Source organism: Dysidea avara, chromosome 4, assembly GCF_963678975.1.
Source record: "Dysidea avara chromosome 4, odDysAvar1.4, whole genome shotgun sequence".
NCBI lineage: Eukaryota > Metazoa > Porifera > Demospongiae > Dictyoceratida > Dysideidae > Dysidea > Dysidea avara.
Window position 1 is genome coordinate 40,823,029 of NC_089275.1, and position 20,064 is coordinate 40,843,092.

At 37.6% G+C, this 20,064-nt stretch overlaps 2 protein-coding genes and 2 non-coding genes across 4 annotated transcripts in view; all 4 read right to left on the bottom strand.

Moving 5' to 3' along the window:
- The window catches only part of LOC136252145 (ubiquitin-like modifier-activating enzyme 1), a 571,137-nt gene that overhangs the window by 137,361 nt on the left and 413,712 nt on the right, over window positions 1–20,064 (bottom strand). The gene's annotated exons all lie outside the window — the stretch shown is intronic.
- Window positions 4,090–4,171, bottom strand: Trnal-uag (transfer RNA leucine (anticodon UAG)). The gene has a single exon. It is a non-coding gene; the product is annotated as a tRNA-Leu (tRNA).
- Trnal-uag (transfer RNA leucine (anticodon UAG)) lies at window positions 12,035–12,116 on the bottom strand. Its single transcript has one exon. It is a non-coding gene; the product is annotated as a tRNA-Leu (tRNA).
- Window positions 12,239–16,737, bottom strand: LOC136252154 (ubiquitin-like modifier-activating enzyme 1). The gene is made up of 11 exons (XM_066044547.1): window positions 15,775–16,737; window positions 15,291–15,376; window positions 14,968–15,050; window positions 14,618–14,752; window positions 14,367–14,473; window positions 14,205–14,295; window positions 14,071–14,155; window positions 13,912–13,959; window positions 13,659–13,756; window positions 13,308–13,400; window positions 12,239–12,298 (listed from the first exon to the last, which is right to left on the bottom strand). The coding sequence occupies exons 1-11, from the start codon at window positions 15,825–15,827 to the stop codon at window positions 12,254–12,256; spliced, it is 924 nt and encodes a 307-aa protein (XP_065900619.1). The 5' UTR covers window positions 15,828–16,737; the 3' UTR covers window positions 12,239–12,253.

Here is a 20,064-nt window from a genome sequence, read left to right on the forward strand (position 1 = left end):
GCTCTGCAAGTGGAACTATAAATGTTACTGGAGAGACACACTTCTCCAGAAGACTTAAAATAATCAACCCCAAAAGCCATTCCACAACAAGAATACATGTGTATAGTCTCTTTAAGTGCTCTGATCTGAACACCTCGAAAGTTGCTGGAGAGACAGATTTCTTTAGAAGTCTTAAAACACTAAACTTCAAACTAACCAAAAGCCATTCCGCAATAAGGATACCTGTAGTCTCTTAATTTGTACAGCCAAAAGCTGGTAATATGATACCACCACTAACACACATACGCGACTTCTACATTTACACTGTACATGTGCGTACATCACACAACACTAAATAAACAAAAGATTTCTTCTCCAACTCGGCTTTCTATTAGAGAGAGAGATAAGCCAACAAAGTCACATTGCCTGAGGGATGGCGTTTGATGTGGTGAAGGTTTCCATACATATATAGATATTACGTGGGGAGCATTACTAGTACTACAAATGGCATAAATGTTATATCACAGGTAGTTAGTTAAGAGATAGGATATCAATGAAACAAGGAAAACCAATGGCAACACTCACCAATACACACCATCTACTTACATACACTGTATACAGCAGTATAATACATGTTCTGGCGTGCATTAACTGTTGCCATCTATCTCAAAATAACAAATCAGATATACGTAGAACCTTTCATTTTCTTAAAACATGTGTTTATGGTACGTAAGGTTACTTACTAGCAACAACATTGTCCAGAGCATTTGTGACTCCATCAAGTGCCTCGAAGAAGGCATCATCGTAAATTTCTTGTGTCAGTTAAGTATAACAAACATACAGCAAAACTGTATATACTACATAACACAAACATCAAATCACTCAGTGATATGGGATGTCAATCACCCCTACATTAACACAATTGACAATTACATGATATAAAGTGTGTAAACATTACATGTACATTACAGACATCATTACTAGAGCACTTAACTGGCCTCTGATCTGATCACACTAACCACACACATGTACAAGATTATAATGCGAACAATTGTTTACACTGTGAATCACGAATCAGCACACCTTGACAAGATAAACTATTGAAATAACTGAACCATGAGACTGTCAGTAAGTAACGGCATAGATACTATACCAATAACATGGGATTGGAAGCTCCGTTTCGCGTGCCGGCACTCCTCGTTGTACTGGAAGTAATTAATTTGACGGTTGAGTCATGTCATTAGTTATGTTGCAATCTTCGTTGCTATGCTCTATTATCACAGGACGGGATTTGGCTTTGTTCCATGAGCTGTAAGTTCGCCTGTATAAAACAAAGAACTGTAGTTGTTACACTAAGCCACACTCGAATCACTTAGCTTTGCCATAATTCCAGCAATTGCCTGGAGGATGCTTAGAAATACCTGAAATAGGTACACAAACTATGTGACTTCTTGTTTGGTCAACACTAAAAATCTTCTGGAAAAAGCATTGAACTGTACCAACGCGTAGCACAAGCCATTTGGAATTGTCTGTAATTTAATACAATTCCATTAGTTTTCACTGTATGTCTTCAAAGACTTGGCAAGTACAATATACGGTTTCGTAGTGTTCCCCAATTTATGTTGTGCTACAAGACAATTTGAGCTTAATTGCATGGAAATACTAGCTCATATATCACCCTATACACTTACCTTGGTTCTTCACTACCCTTAGCTAAGTTGGTATCGAAATAACCAAACTTTTGTAGCCTTCACCAACTGAAAGGCAAGTCTGTGAAACTACGAGGAGTGCTTATTTGGAATGTACGCATTATATTGAGTCTGCGAACGGAGCTTCCAATCCCATGTTATTAGTATAGTATCTATGGTAACGGTCACAACTGTTGTTGTGTAATTTACACTGACAATTTCTACATCATTTACACCATTTATGTGCATTACTACACTGACAGAATCACAAGTCCACTTTAAAAAAACAGTCCGCAAACTACTGATGTACATACAGAAGATGGCCAGTCCAGTATATGCACAACATAATGACATTTCCTGCCAAACATATGATGGGTTTCAGTCACCAGGTAGCAGTACCCAGATGGCTTTGTACACAAAGTTTGAATAATCATGAAATTTTCCGACCATTGAAGATGGTGAATACATCATAAGATCACACAGTAGAGGAAACCTGTTTTTCTGATGCTGCCTGGTACCTGGTGTCATGCTTGATTTTAACAGCATCAAGGTTACATCACATAGCAAATAACCAAATATAGTTTCTTGAAATATATAATCTCACAGTCACCCACAAAGCACATGTATGGGTGTAATTACTGACACACATTGAAAATGATACTAGCACTGAATGGTCAGTTTCTATTACATCAGCTGGTTAAAAATTAAATTTTTCTGAAATCACATCTCTGTTAACAAGCAACTAGACACACACACTGTACCCTACAACTCTTCATTTTCCATTTAGCAAGTTACGTTATGAGAGCTGAGTTTGACATTAACAATATTTGCTCATTTTCAAAATAAAAATACATACATCCAGCAAGAATGCCTACTATTGATGATTTCAAATGTGTACATACACACATCCACACACGCAAGTAAGCATGCAAATAAGCACACACGCACGCACACATACACATGCATGCATGTACTATGCAGTGTACACACAGCTAGGCATATACATGAAACACAAAGAAACAAATCTTATTGGCTGACATCAGTCACACAAGGATACCCTCAGTTTCAGGGCCAACCCTGTTCTGATGGGCGACCACGTTGATACAAGGATTTATTTGTTTGATGTCTCTAGCAGCAACTTCACTCTTCATTTTCTGTAAAACACAAATAAGTACTGTAAGTATCTGGCTATTCGCATTGTACACAATACAAACACACCATACACACACACAAACAGAAAGCAAAAGTCCTGGCTGCTGTATACACGATCACCCCTACCTAGTGGAACACTGTGCACTACTTAAGCACTACTAATTAGTGCAAACAAATCCTCCTGGGGCATGGTTGGTACCCTGCAGGAGGCTGTACTGCAAAAGTGTGGGCACCCGAAGCCTCTCAACCGTTATGTGAAACATAATATGAGTCAAGTTTCGTGCTCAAGGAATCAACGACAGTAACTGGACATCACCGAGCATATATGATTTCCAAGCAGGTACCACATGCACACACACACTACGCACCTGCACATCTCCAGGACGGAATAAGAACTGCCTATTCAGGTTACTCTTCTCAATACTGTCCATATCAGTCACAAACACTTTACCATCAGCTCCACATGCTACACCCATCATGGCATAATTCTTCAACATTTCACAACCGATACCTCCAGCACCAACCTGAGTAAAGTATTCACAAGGGTTCAGCTATGGTACTATTCACATTGCAATATAGACTGTGTTAATTTAATACCAAGGTAGCATAGAAGTATAAAGGCTATGCAATACAACAGATTGTACAAGGTAAAAAACATTTGAAACATAAGAAATTGATGTCGATTGCTTTTAGTAGATATCACTGTTACACTTGTATCTAACGTAGACGAGACATCCAGATAAAGCAAAATTTAAGTCAAGTTCTTCCAGTCAACAAGTCATAGAATGGCTTTAAAGTGTACCATACACCCATGAGCCAGACACATCAATGATTGCACACATTTTAAGTGATAAATGACTGGGACTTCCAACCATTAGTAATCATATATCTGTATATGTGTAATGTATTATGAGACACAACATTACTTAACACTCAACTTACCAGGAAATATTTCAAGTTACCTAGCTTCTTCTGGAACTCATTACCAAATACGGCTATCTGTCCATCATAACGACTGTTGCATGGTGCCACATCGGCTTCAGGCAACTCAATGTTTCCCTCCTGCAGACTTTCCAGACTGTCAAAGTAGAGCCATTGAAATATTGGACTGAACTTGCCAGTACATGCCTATGGAGATTTTAAAATTAATGGTGAATAAAGTGTATTGTTCTGTGTTACCTTACGTATGTAGACCTGGCAAAAAAAATTGAAAATACATTTAGCTACAAAATTATGTGCATTCCCAAAAAAAAAAAAAAAAAAAAAAACATGACAGGAGTGGGATTCGAACCCACGCCACCAAAGTGACTGGTGCCTAAAACCAGTGCCTTAGACCACTCGGCCATCCTGCCTTGGTTAAAATACTGGCTTTTAACTTGTATTTGAAGACTCAAACACATCACAAATAGCTTGTGACACTCACGAACACTTAATTCAATGTTTACACAATAAATCACAAGTTTGTAAGATATTTTTTAAAGGCTTCAAAGCTACTAAAATGTCCATATAAAGCAATATCAGCTGCAATATTCCAGTTGTTAGATGTTGGTCTAACTGTTGCTATGGCTTTGTATCAGTCTCACTAGTGGTGTGCAGATTTTATATAACAAAGAACTTATCGAGACCAAAATATGGAATTTTAGCTGCAATAAAACACAAACACAACAAGATTCAACAGTTTAATCATGTCTACATCTTGTTGCAGCAAACAATACACACAGCTCCTTGAAAGACTACACATAAGTTGACAAAGTGTGTCTTGTGACCTCGTATTGACTAAGTAAGGCAAAGTAAACAAACACCATCGACATAGTATGTAAACATTCTAGAACAATGTATGGACAGTTGATTGGTTCAAATTTACCAGCCCTTTTGAAGATGACATTCACACCAGTCGAGATAATCTAACTTAAATAATGCCTTATGAATCTTCGGGTAGGTCAGCACAATGACTGCCAAAAATTTACACTAAAAGTACGTACTAGTAAGCACCTATAACCCTCTAATTGAGATAATCGTTCACTTTTTAATAAAAGCACCAAATTTCTTATGGGGTTTGTAACACATGTACTAAGTGATTTTAGAAGGGGAGGTATGTAAAAAGTCCTTTGGAACCCTAGTTTTTGGACCTTGTCAATAAAACTATTTGTTTACATGGAAAACAATCAAGTTTAAAGGCTGGATCTAGTATTAGACCAGTACAAAGCCTGCAGCTGCAACAAATGGCCATTAAAATGTCACATGAAACAAATTGTTTTCTCAGCTTGGCAGTAAACAAAATGACTGAAAATGCTATTTTCAAGGGGTTTTATTAAAGTTTTGCATTTCCAATGCACACAGTTCTGTAGTGAGGATCATCCTGATTTCTTTACTGAAGTTGTATAACAAAAGTTATCGAATGATGAAGTTTTAATTGGTTACGGGTGGACACAAAATCATTGGAATATCAGAGTATATACCAAATAACAAGGTATCTCTACAATACTAATCAGATTTGATCAACATTGCAAGGATAATTGCTTGATTTATGCATGTACAGAGGGATTTCAATAATTTTATGTCCACCTGTAACCAATCAAAACTTCGTCATTTGATAAATTTTGTTATGCACTTTTGATAAATAAATGATACACATCAGGATGATCCTTGTACATGATACTACAGAACTGTGTGCATTGGAAATGCAAAACTTTAATAAAAAGCCTTGAAATAGCATTTTCAGTCATTTTGTTTACTGCCAGGCTAAGAAAACAATTTGTTTCATGTGGCATTTTAATGGCCATTTGTTGCAGCTGCAGGCTTTGTACTGGTCTAATACTAGATCCAGCCTTTAAACTAATAGGATATTGATTGTTTTCCATGTAAACAAATAGTTTTATTGACAAGGTCCAAAATATTGGGTTCCAAAGGACTTTTTACATGCCTCCCCTTCTCACTTAGTACACATGCTACAAACCCCATAAGAAATTTGATGCTTTTATTAAAAAGTGAACGGTTTTGTGGTTTAGGCGCTGGACTATACAAACACTACCTAAAGATTGCCAATTCCATAGCTACATACAAGCTATAGAGGGATTGCACGCGTGATGTGTTATGACGTATTTTCATAAAATGCTTAACAACAGTTGCTTGTCAGACATTTGTGAGGTATGTGAGTGAAGGCTACAACCATTGTCAAAGGTTTAGTGTAGAATGGAACACGTTCACCAGGTTAGTCACTTGGATAGCCGTCATAAAAATTGTATGAAGTGTTAACGTTCACAACTAATCGATAAAAAATTGATATTACGCTTGTCCAACTTAGTGCTAGTATTTAATGTTTGTTTCTAACCTTATCATAGCTTTTGACAGAGATTCCCTTATTTGGTAAAGCGTGGTGACCAAGTAAGTACATTCACCCCATTGCATTCCATTGAAAAGTAAAACCTCACAAATGTCAGACTAGCAACGGTTGTTAAGCATTTTTTATCACAACACTTTTTGCGTGCAAGCCCTCTATGGTTGGCATTTCAATGGTTTATTAGATTAGCAGGGGTACCCATTGTCCACAATACATTCACCTATTATTTACAGCGTACACAATCAGTCGTGCTTAAGTTGGTCAGTTTATTCAATACGATGGCATGTGCTATGGTGATTCTAGTATTGTTTAAATTATTAATTAATATTTACCCTTTAAAGCCTTAATTAATTTTGAAAATGAAATACACCTATATACACTACAACAGATTCAAAATAATCGTTCTCTCATATTTACCAAGAGTTCATAATACTCTTGTTTTTACTATCATGTCAATAACTTTTAAACAGTTCACTGTGAAATAATAAAAACAGCTAGGATAGAAGTAAAGTGTAACTGATGCCATACTGCATTTCAAATACACGTAATTTGTACATAATAAAGTTTTATTACTGTACAGCAGCAAAGTTGGCTTTGTGTATGTAGGCATGGAAGGCTTGCTTATGCATTTACAATTCCAAAAAAAAAAAATCCAACAAATTTCATTGAACACCATTATACTTGGTTAAATGCCGTGGCACTTTTATCTTAGTATCAAATATCAATGCAGTGACTATTCAAACTCGACCACTACCCATCAATAAAATAAAATGTATTTAATTTAAGCTCATAGCTTTTAAAATTGATTGTGGCAATGTTCAAGTGCTGCTACTATTGAAGGTGATGCAACATTTATCTTAGTAAATACAGTATGTACATTGTGAAAAGTAAAGCCTGGTGGTGTAAAAAAGTGAAAGAAGAAATACACCAAAATTTTAACAAACAGAATAGTAACTTTATCAGTGTTCACTTATAGCAGAACTATAAATAAGGACCATAAGATCATGCCACCTATTGATGAGGGTAGCACAACACTTCCATGTACTGTAAATTACTTTTCTATTACACATAAATATCAACCTCAACTTAATTGTGTGACCAAACATTAGACAGGCAATCTGAATCATCACGGATCATCCTACAGGTTACCATATATACTACTGTATAGCGGGTTTTTCTCGGGGACAAATTTACTTGTGAAAATAAAATCATGCGACACTTAATCTCGCGAGGTGATAACTTCGCGACATTAAATTCCTCCCGCGAATTTATTACTCATTGTAATAAGTGTTGGGGTACTAGATGGAAAGCAGTGAAATTTTGTCGTGTTAGCCGTCTTTCTTTGTACAGGGTATCTGCTTATCCAGGATGAATTGATGCAGGCACCTGAAGTTCGCCAGGGTAGGGCAGCCATGTTCAGCGATGTTTGGTGAAGAAACACGTGTCGTGTAGTGAAACAAGCAACTGATTGAGCCATTATGAATGCTCCAACACAAATTTTACAGGCACTAAAACCTACTGATAAACAAAACTCCATGTGATTAAATATGGCGAATTAAATGCAAGATTAAAGTCCTCGCGATAAAAACCCGCTATACGGTAAATGATGCAATGGTAGCTCTGACCATTTTAATGTGTTACCCATTGGTAGAGGACCACTAATTTATTTAACAGTACAACAACATGACCATAAGAGGTAGTAAGCTGATGAGAGGTTAGTTTATCACTTCCCCCACTAACAGAATTCATAGCTAGGACAGGAAAAGAGACTTGACCTTAAACAGGATGAACCTGCTTTACAAGGATATTCAATTTATCAAACTATCAACACAACTGTGTGCCATTTTTAGAACTACATGCCTAAATTACATGATTTGTTTTTTTTATTCATACATTCCAATATGTGTGGTGTGCACAGAATTTAGATCTGAAACTAAATAGTGTCAACCAGACAGAAACTACACTATACCTACCCATACTGACAGGGCTCACATACATACACACTAACACACATGTTCTCAATGTTTTCGTGATTTCTTGCCCTATAACTCTACATATTATTGTGCGACAATGAAATGAAAACAAACTGAAAGGGTGTGCAGTAAGCACCTCACTACTATTGGGTCGTCACGCAGTGCACATCCCTATATTAACAAGTACACAGAAAAATTTTGAATTTTCAACTAGAGTAGGGACCATAGCACATCGATAAAAAGTACTGAAACAAGCTGGAGTAGTGCACGATATTAAATCACAGTAAAACAATAAGAAGTGTAATATCCTTACTGTGCATTTCCATTATGGTATCTTGAGCACAGTAGGGATATAACACTTCTTATTGTTTTACTGTGATTTCACAAGTATAAGAAAAAATCAGTAGGGACAGTGTATAGCGCTGTAATAAAAAGTACTGAAAAAAGTTGGATTGGAGTAGCTAGTACGTAATGTCCAAATACTGTAAAACAATAAGAAGTGAATATCCCTACTGTGCTACACTCAATGCACAGTAGAGATATTCACTTCTTATTGTTTTACAGTATTTGGACATTACGTACTACTCCGATCCAGCTTGTTTCAGTACTTTTTATTGCAGCACTATACACTGTCCCTACTGTAATTGAAAATTCTTAATTTTTTCTTATTTTTGTTTGTGAAGTTTTTTTGCTAGCTCATGAATACTAAATAGCCTGCTTTTCACAAAACCAGTCACAATATTTTAAAAGAGTGAATCACAGCACTATTATATTATGACTCATACAATAACAACTGATCAGTAGGCGTGGCTCTACATAAGCCTACAGACAATAATGGACGTGGGTTCATGCACATCTACAGACTGATGAATGGGTGTGGCTACCATATGTCTACAGACAGTAATTTATGTAAGTGGGAGTGGCTCACAAAAGAAGCAGGGCTACGCTATGACGTGTGGTAACACGTCCACATTTAATTTACGTAGCACGTGGGGTAAGACCAGAATAATCTGTAAAGTGGGACCTGGATGACCGGACTCGGTTTAACATTGTTACTAAATAAACTACATTTTATTGACTTACACATTGCTATATAGTTTGCTGTGAGTTGCTCTGTCTGATCGATATCAACAGCGAGTCACGTACGCGTGTGTTCAAATAGTTTGGTTCAACCGGTGACCACGTGCATTCGAATAGTTTGATGCAATATACACTGGTAGATGGAAGCCGTACTGTAGTCTATTAACACTCAGTGGTAGAACCTTGACTGATGGCCATGGTAAAGAAGGATAAAAGGTAATTACGACAATAGCGCAAGCATTGTATGTTTATCAATATACCAAAGGTTTTTTCTTAAGCAAACTAGAAATGTTTCTGCAAAAGAATTAGGGCTGTAGCCAGTTTTCCGCTACACTTGACTGAAGGCGTCAGGCAGGCAGGCAGTAGAAAATTCCATTGAATAAATTTTTCTTTAAAATTCTGTAGCAACTTGATGGAAACATTTCGGGTCAATCTGAAGACACTTTTGGGCTTGGTTTTACCCAACCAATGTCATTGTGAAGAAAAATTGCGGCAGGGTTTTAGGTTATATTATATCACAGATCGCCCCCACACCTTCGATGTCCCTACTATACAGTACTATCGTACTGTATGATATCGTGCACTACTCTAGCTTGTTTCAGTACTTTTTATCGATGTGGTATGGTCCCTACTCTAGTTGAAAATTCCAAATTTTTCTGTGTACTTTTTTGCTAACTTTTTTTGTAATAATTTTATTATAACCGGTGAACCCAACATCTGAGATGGTGCCGCGTGCCCCAGCAATATCAATTATCGTCTGAAAGGAGTATCCATTAAGCTTTGTTGTCAGCTATGTTCAACCCATTACACAACATTTCGTATCAAGAACTGTTCGAAAAGTGCCTCTGCAATCCATGCATACCGAAAGAAGAAATGGTGCCGTGCACCCCAGTTATTTCAATCATTGTCTGAAAAGTGAAGTACTGCGGTATACCAAAAGGAACCTCCCGGGCTGAAGCAACATTGAACAGTGAAAAAATCAAGCACATAGTCTTAGCCGTTATCAAGTTACGCTTGTCTGAAGGCATCAGTCAGTCAGTCAGGCAGTCAGTAGAAAGTTCCATTAAATAAATTATTTTTAAAATTCCGTAGCAACTTGTTAAAAGCGTTTCAGGTTGATCTGAAAGCTTGTTTGGGCTTAGTTTTACCTAACCAATACTGTCTCATTGTTGTCAGGAAAAATTGAGGCTGGTTTTTGGGTGATGTCATTTTGTGGGCCACGCCTACTCCTTTGTGGTCCCTACTATATAGTATTATCATACTGTATGATGCAAGTAAGTTCCTCGCCAATGACAGGAGTCCAATGCCTTTATAAACGTGGTAGCTATATAACTGCTTCCCTCTTCTCTTCCAATGTATTCCTAGCTATTAAAATAAAAGTTTTATTTTCACGAAGAGCTGCATTCGCAGAAATTTGTGTCACGCTCTTAAGATTCATTATAAATTATAGATGCAGTTGACTACTGTACATACTAGAGCTGAGCGATACTGCCATTTTAGTATCACAATCGATACTAAAGCCACTATTCACAATACTGACAATCATAGCTGGTGCTACATAGTGTATTCCTCAGTAAACCTGCAGAAAGTCTTAAAAACTAGCCACTATCATCCTTGTTAACAGTAACAGTTATTGTAACACATACTTTGAGGTTATGTTATGGTATTCACACTTCTCTGCAGGGGTAACCAGGTTATGACTTACAAGGATTCTTAGCCTAGTACAGCACAACAAATGGATTTTTAATGACAATAATGTACAGGCATGGTATCACGATAGTTAATAACAAAATATCGTGATATATTGCCAAAACGGTAGTATCGCTCAGCCCTACTACATACATGTACTGTAGACTAGTTTTTAAAAATAATTTTAAGCAAAGCACAAAAAATTAGTAAAGTCATCATTTTTAATTAATCAGCAAAGCCAGCATTTTAAATTGAGCATGATTTTTCATGAATAGACACACCCTTCTGAAATCTTCACTTTGGCATGTAAAGATTGTCAGCCACTAAGATAAAATCTTACTATATACAAATTTATAATCCACCTGTCAATCCAGTTGCTATGAGGTATATGATTACAGACAGTATTATCGTACATTCAAATCTTTTCACATCACATAGACCATCTATGAGCTAGTGTAATGCTAGCACTTGTGTGAACAAAGTTTGAGTCAAAATTGGAAAAGAAACCCACACTCGGGGACCTGGAATTAACCACACCTGATAATGTGTCACACATTTTCTACATCTGTTAGCACTACAGGATATTTTGGGACCTCTACTAGATGTAGGTGTCCTCATTTTTGAGTTTCCATTTTGCATGCAACCTTTTGATACGATAATCTACAAATATGCACTAACTTTTATCACTTCATGGGCAGTAGTGGAGCCAATCACAGCCTGCATTGGGGCTACGTCCCCTGAGGCAACATATGCCAACCAGGTAAACAGCTTTTCATCAATCTTGTCAATCTGTAAATTGTACGTTGCTATAAACTGCAAGAACACTGCCAATATTTGTATGCACACACAAAGAGTCAATTTACAATATTTGAATACCCTTTGCAATGAATACTGCATGGGACTGCGTACCTTGGCTTTGGAACCTTCGTTAACCACTTTAGCCTCTTCCAAGAACTTTGCTGCATCTTCCTTGTTGTAAGGCTTGGGCAGGGACCCATGCTTCTTCCTGTAAGCATGCAGTGCCTAAAGAAGAACAATGGGATTATTTCTAAGTGTGCACAATAAACACAATAAAATCCTACTTATACTCATACAACAGATAATGGAAAAATTAGAAAGAACAAAAATAAAAATGACAGGAGTGGGATTCGAACCCACGCCACCAAAGTGACTGGTGCCTAAAACCAGCGCCTTAGACCACTCGGCCATCCTGCCTTGAATTCAAACAACAATAACTAAGCATTTTAAAATCATTTTGAAGTATTGATTTCTCTTTATAAACTGCCTTGGATACTTTTACTACAAAGTATATGCCTGCCTGCGGCTTCAGTTGTACATGCAGTTAAACCTGTTTATCTGATCATCACAGTTCTGTCCAGAACTTCCTGAGTGGTGGCCTAAAGTTAACATGAACTGATTGCTGTGTGTTGTATTAGGGTATATTGCATGTGTATCGGTGATATATGTAAGAATTGTACTGGTCGGATTTAAGAGGGTACTGGTCGGTTTTTAGAGGTACTGGTCGCTTTGAACCACTGCCAACCAGTGTGGGAAGACCGCTGGATCATTATAGGAAAGGTCACCTATTACAGAAATCCTTAAGTGTCTCATTTAATTGCATGCACACATATTAAAGTAACATTGTCAGTTATTCTGAGTAAATCACATCACTAAAATTCTATGAAACCTGAGTTAGATGCTCTGACAGTACACCAAATACAGTGTATACAATAATATGTCACCGGATCTGCGTAAACCCACACAAGCCTAAATTTACAGTATAAAGCATTGAATACATTGGGTGAAATACTTGCATATTATTGAAAAAATTTCGTAAATTTTTTGAACCCTCTTTCTTAGTAAAGGAAGGGACTAACAATAAAAGCCTGGATATCATCTTATTCGCCTGCTAAAGAGGAGTTGGTAAATCTTTGTTTCGCTGCAGTAGATCCAAGGATACGTAAGTTATGAGCATTTGTTTACGTCACATTGAAGTGATCGTACATGATCGAGTTTTCTTCACGAATTTCGCCTTTGTATGCAGGCGAGTAAAGGAAAAACTTACCCAGTAATTGATTCCCCTGTTCATGACAAACACGATGGTGAAAATTTTAGATCCATACCTCAATCTGTTGATAAGTTACAACCCTTTCTGTAAGCATCTGTAATTTATTTTCCCTATACTTGCTGTACAAATCGATTTTTCTGTTGCTGCTATTTTTACTTTGTAAGGCTGTAACTCTTAAAGATATTGGCATATGAGGCTGAAGTTCACCAGAGGGTACACTTGGCTAAGTAGATTATAAATATTTAATAAACAGGAATTTGACAAATGCGCAATTGTGTCAGGTTTTCACAGATCCGGTCACATATGGTACTATTGTTTTTTCTTCTTTCCTAGTTCACCTGGAAAGCTATATGGAGCTGAGCTGGGCGTTCCATCTTGCCAAAATCTGTCAGCAGAAACTGAGGCTCATCCATGGTCTCCTTGATGGATTTCTATTAGGAACAATACAGAAATGATAGTCACACAAATATAACAAATGTATAATGACTCAAGATCCTGATTAGTTGGATATCATGACCTCTATGAATATGTGCACACAGAAACCATACATAGGTTGTGTGTGCATGTGTGTGTTTGTGTGCGTGGGTATTGTGTGTGTGTGTGTGTGCATTAGCGTGTAGATGGTGTGTACACAAATGTGTCTACAGTATGTCTTCACAAGTCACAGTAGCACAGTAGTTGTAACTCACAAATTGCAGGGTCTCAGACATCTTCACTTGAGTGCAAATTCCTCCTCTAACATAAGGGGACAGTCCACTAGTGTCTCCAATACTGAATGTGTAGGGACCTGAAGAAACATTACAAGTTATTACATACTTTAACTGGGCAGATCTCTTTGCATACACATACACCACTCCTGCAACACACAAATGACATTTTGGAAGTGGCATAACATGTGTATCACCTCATGCACACAAATGTCCATTTCACAAGGTCACTAACCTAGATAGGTGACCTCCCTCAGCTCACAGCCATTCAGTTCTGTCATCCCTTGTAATGAACATATGTACACGTAAGGTAGTACATGCAAGCATGCACACTTCATGCACGCTTAGCCACGCTGCAGAAATACATGCACTACACACACACACAGTATACAGACCTCCACTTCACTAAAGGTAACATAGTCTCCAGTCTGAAATCTATGCCTCATCTCTTCCAAGCATGTCACCACACTATCCTTATCCTAGTGTGTGACATGCAAAATGAACAAAATACTCAACCAAACTCCATACCTGAGTTACAGCAGATATCATACAGCTAACAGGGGTTTCCCCATTATTGTCAAATACAACAAAGTCTTGACCAAAATCACAAAAGATCTCTCTGTAACGAAATATGGAATAGTAAAGTACAAGTAAGCAAAGTTGCCACTAAGCAGCACACACCACCCTCACCCAAACAGGCCCTTGGTATCTGCCACAATCAGTTTGATTCCTTTACTATGAGTGAATTCTCCGATCTTAACCTGTTCCTCTAAACTTGAATTGGTAAGTACCACAACCTGAAAAGAGAAAGAGGTGCATGCGTTACCGTAAGTTTCATACAATGCTACCTGGTTATGTCATAAGTACAAACACGCCCACACGACACACCCATATGAGAACAACTAGCAAACAAAACACTACACTATACTTTTACTACACACCTGAAATTGTACGACAGAATCTTCAGTTAAAGGGGAAGTGTTGACAGTGACGGGCACATAACTGTTCAGCTCTGACAAGCGAGCAACACACGCCTCAGCTCTGTTCTTCCCATCATCCTCTTGAGTCAAGAAGAACTATAACAAAGAAGCAAACAATCAACACAATGGTTAACGGAACTTGACCACACAGTATATACAGCAAAACATCACATAGCAGCCATCCTGTTTATAGGACCACCTCATTAATATTGAAGATGCTGTGATCAGACCTCACTAAAACTGAATACATAAAAATATCTAGACCTTATACATGCATACATACGTACATACGTACTTACTTACATACAAACCTGTGAAGATAGCTCAGCCAGCTGGGCTGGTTCAGTGTCATGAAGAGTGACAGATTTCACACCTCCCAATATGACATTCTTAGCTAACAAACACACATGTGTAACATACAGTAGTCACCAAACTGAAAACTAGTATTACACTCCACATACATACTTCAGACATAACATAATACGCTAAAGTTGAAATACAAGTATAAACGCCTTGGCAACTTCAACCAAAGTAAATTAAATAACTCCCGATTACCAAACTACAGGGTTTATTGACACATTAACTGGTCCTTTCAAACCTGATCTTTGTTGTGCACTTGTTTTAAGGTACTTACCAATTTCCACCCCCAATCCTTTCATGCCAGATATAAGCACATTGGATCGGCCCATCTTATGCATGGCATCATGTCCCAGCACATAGCTAGCAACAACACACACATAAACCACTCAACATTACAAACAACATGTACATAGCAACCACAAGCCACGCCTACACTTTTGAGTGGGAAGACTGACCATACAAAATGGCTTCCTTTAAACTAGACAGGAACTAAAACTACAAATTCCATGAAAATAACAAGCTAGAATAGAACTTGCAAAGACATGCCAAAAAGGGCTACAAAAGGATGTTGGCACCTGCAGTGATTCTACAAAAATGCAAGCAGTTGGCTAGATTTGATGCTTTGTAGCTGAAATTATATTGTAGTACTAAAACCACAATATTAGGTAGCCTTGGCTACGTTAACCGTACTTAATTGGTGGTGCTCATTAAATAGGATAAGGTAAGTATTTAACAACTTTTTAACGCACACCACTTACAGTTGTCTGGAGTAAAGCCCTTCATCGATTTCCTGTGCTTCACTCATACTCATCTACGATTACAAAACACACCGACTAACAGTGCAGACATGCCAACTCCCACGCATTAGGCGTGAGTCTCACCCTTTGGCTAATAATCTCACGCTCTCACGCCTAACCCTCTGTTTCTCACTGTATCAGCTTAGTTCTCACGCATTTCTCACGCCTGATCTGCTTCATAATTAGCCCTGTGCTTACAGCTCTGTGCTTATTTTTGTACTTTGAGCATGCAGCGAGCTTTTTTATTTTTGGTCTTCACTAGACTACCAAAAATCCTGGAGCTACACTTGAGTCTGGTCCACATTGCTGGTAGTGTTTGAGGTCTCACTCCTAAAATTGTTCAGAGGTTGGTATCTCTAACTAACAACGAGCAGTGAACAGAAAAAATCCCAACTTGGAGGCAAGAAATTTTCGTGGGATAATAATTTTCGTGATGCAAACAATATTCACGAAAATTAGTGATTTTTCAGAAAGATCGTCTAAGCGGTTAACAGTATGCAATCATTATTATGGTGGCCGAGAGTTGGTTGGCTTAATCGCTCAATCAATAGCGCTTAGGCGCGACACTAGTAGCATTAGTGCTGTGACACTCAAGATCTCCTACAGTCACATTGCTGTCAACTCTAGGCGGAACCCACAAATTTGAGTAAGTTTATAGAAACAATCCAATTACTGTTTTTCATTGAATGTGTCAGTGTTGATTGAAGAATACTATCAAAATCATTAGGGAATAAATATCATTGATTGGTAGTTGATTCCATAGGGTAATTGAAGTCTTAGATAAAAACTAAATTTGTATGCATCAGCAGTAGCAGATGGTTTGATCAACTTATCCTGGTTTCCTCTTAAACATCTTGTAGAATGTACAATATAACTGGGGATAGGAAGCTCAGTCTAGATCTACTAGGTGATTGACAATCTTGTAGAACATCAAGAGACGAAGCCTTGTATGGTGGTACACTATGGATTTTAACTTTAATGAATTTGGGATATGTGATATACTACTTCGAGTACTACTTAATCTGTGGTAATCTGACACAATAAAACAAGTGGCATGTTTCTGAACAGCTTCTAGTTTATTGGTGTGGGGACCAAACTGTCGCAGCATAGTTTAAAATTGGTAGAACAAATATCTTGTAGGTATCTAGCTTAACTCTTTGGTGAGAGTGTTTCAGATTTCTTCGTAAGAATGCTAAAGTGTTATTAGCTTTTTGGAAAACAGTGTTCACATGATGGTTGAATGTAAGCTTGCTGTCACTTGCAACAGGATTCAGTTTTTTGCCATGGAGGGTGTATTCCGCAATGTAAGGATTGTGTTTTAATGTGATTGTTAATATCATGCATTTCTCTGTATGAATTTCATCCCTCAGGTCTCTTCCCATATTTCCAGTTTTCTCAAATCTTCTTGAAGTGTTTTAGCATCGTCCGGTGTATCAATCTTTCTGTACAAAATACAGTCATCAGCAAATAAATGACAGGAAGATGATAAAGTGGTAGTGATGTCATTGATATAATAGTGGTCCCAACACACTTCCCTGAGATATGCCACTAGTTATGTTTATAGGTTTAGAGGTGGTACCACCACATACCACATGCTGAGTACGGCTGTCCAAAAATTCAGTAATTCAGTTCAAGATGTTACCACTTACACCATAATGTTGAAGCTTTGTGAGCAGTAAGTGATGCGGAACTCGGTCAAAAGCCTTGCTAAAATCTAGTAACACGGCATCAGTTTGACCTTTGTTGTTTAAGCTAGAAAGCAAAATCATGAGATGTTTTTATTAATTGCAGTTCAGTATTAACACTGACACATTCAATGAAAAACAGTAATTAATAATCTAAAGACATTGTTTTTATACTCAAATTTGTGAGTTTTACAATCATACAGTCAGTTGCATCGTAGCTAGACTATATACTGAGCTAGGCAATGACAAGAGCAAGAAGGGAAGAGTTAATCTCTTCTGGAATCAACAAGTCACGGGTGAGTGGTGAATGTATTTTAGGATCAGTCTCAAGGAGCACAAAGTTTCTACTGAAAACTGTTGAAAAATACATTCAATCACAAAACAATGACTAGTTGGTGTATGGTAATAGTAGACCTCTTCTTGACCAGTGCACTCTTACCAGCTAGTATAACATCCTTCCATACCAATGTCGATTCATACACTGTAAAAGAAAAAGTCAGTGTATGTGTTTTGCACACTGCTGAAGACAGTCATGTATGTATGTAGCACACTATGAATGATTGCTTGACTGATTAATGATTTTACCAATGAATGTAACCATTGAATATAGTAGCTACATTGCTTTTGAAAGTCAGTACATATATATCATATAGCTAAATGATAAAGTACAACCATTGTCTTGAATACAAACTTTCCAAAGAAGATGCCATGCACTTTACAATAACCACAGCATCATTGAAAATTTTGCAACCATGAATAACAGCCCTTCCCTTCCCTAGTGAAAATAGCAGTCAGAGAGTGGTTGGAATGTAGTTAGATTCAGTACTACTACTGACTGTGTATGGTTTCATCTTTAATGCTATTAATATCAATTTAGGTGAATATCTGAGTCCAATTCAACTTTGAGCTCATACTACCCTGTGTTGTTTCTTATTTTACAGCTATAGAGCTATGATAGAATGATTTCACGTTGTGTATTAGGCACATGTATATTGTACGCATGCGTGTACATTGCATGGAGGGCACATTTATTAGAATCAGCTCACAATGCTTAGCTATTGATTGATTTGTGACTGGGATAGGCAGCTTGTTGTTGATGGTATCCCAAGGAGCTGAAACATCACAGCTCCAGTAAAACAATGTACAACAATAACTAATAGATACAAGTATATACGTAATTGCAGAAATATACATAAAATAATAAGTAGGTCCAGCCTTGGTTGTCAGCGAAACTGTAGGTAATCAGAAAATTTATTGAGTGAATCACATTCAATAAGTCAGTGGGGTAATTTGTTCCAATCTTGGATGGTCTTTGGGAAGAAGCTCATCTAATAATATGTTGCGGATGACCATGGCACTGCGAACAGTGTGAAGTGGAGAGGATGGAATTGGCGGGTGTTGTAAGCAGAGGTAAGTGGGCTGTAGTAAGGTGGTACATTGATGGATGAATTCGTTTTTACAAGGCTATAAAACATGGTAAGCCTAAACTGTTAAAATGACGCTGTTCTAGAGTAGGCCAATTTAATGCCAATACCATGTCTGAAACACTGTTTTGTCAATCGATAGTCTTCCATTACCCATCTTGCTGTTCTACGTTGGGTCTTCTCAATATTATCAATTAGATACTTCCGTTGGGGGTCTCATACATTTGCAGCATATTCAAGCACTGGTCTTACTAAGCTAATTCTTTGAATTCTTTAGTGCACTTGTGTAGCGACTACTTGATAAGGTTAAGAACTTTAGTTGCCTTATTGATCTTCAGTTGGATATGATAAGACCACATCATAGTACTATGTAGTCTAACCCCTAGTCGTGCTGGTCTGCAATTTCTAAGGCATGCTCAGGGATAATACTGTGGGGATTGAAGCAGGATGATCTGGTACAGGTCCATGCATTTCCCAATGTTCAGCGTTATCTGCCAGGTGTTTGTCCGTTGAACAAGGTGGCTGAGGTCTTGTTGTAAGAGAAGACGGTCTTGAGGTAATTTAATTACTCTATATAACACACAATAATCAGTATAAAGACGGATGGAGGAAGTATTGTTAGTATCTATGTCATTAATATATAGTAAGAACATTAGGGGTCCGAGGACAGTGCCCAGTGGAACACCAGACAAGACTTCCTTTGTGGAAGATGTGCAACCTTCGACTAAGACTCTCTGTGTTCTGGAGGTGAGCCAGGTGGTAATCCATTTATGAATGTTAGACTGTTTACCGTAATTGGAAAGTTTAAGTAGTAATTTGTTATGAGCAACTGTATCAAATGCTTTAGAAAAGTCAAGCAGTACCAAGTCAACTTGATAGTGAGCTTTTAAGATATCATCTACAAGAAAAATTAGTTGGGTATTGCAGGAAAAGCCAGATCTAAGGGTTGATGATGTTGTAGATGTTCCATGATACAGTGGAATATGACGTGTTCCATAACTTTGCAGCAGACCGCAGTTAATGATGGTTGATAATTGGCAGGAGTACTTTAATTTGTTATACCTCTCTTGAATACTGGAAAAAATGTTGGCGGTGAGCCAGTCATTTGGTAAGATGCCTGAATTAAGTGACTTGGAGCTACT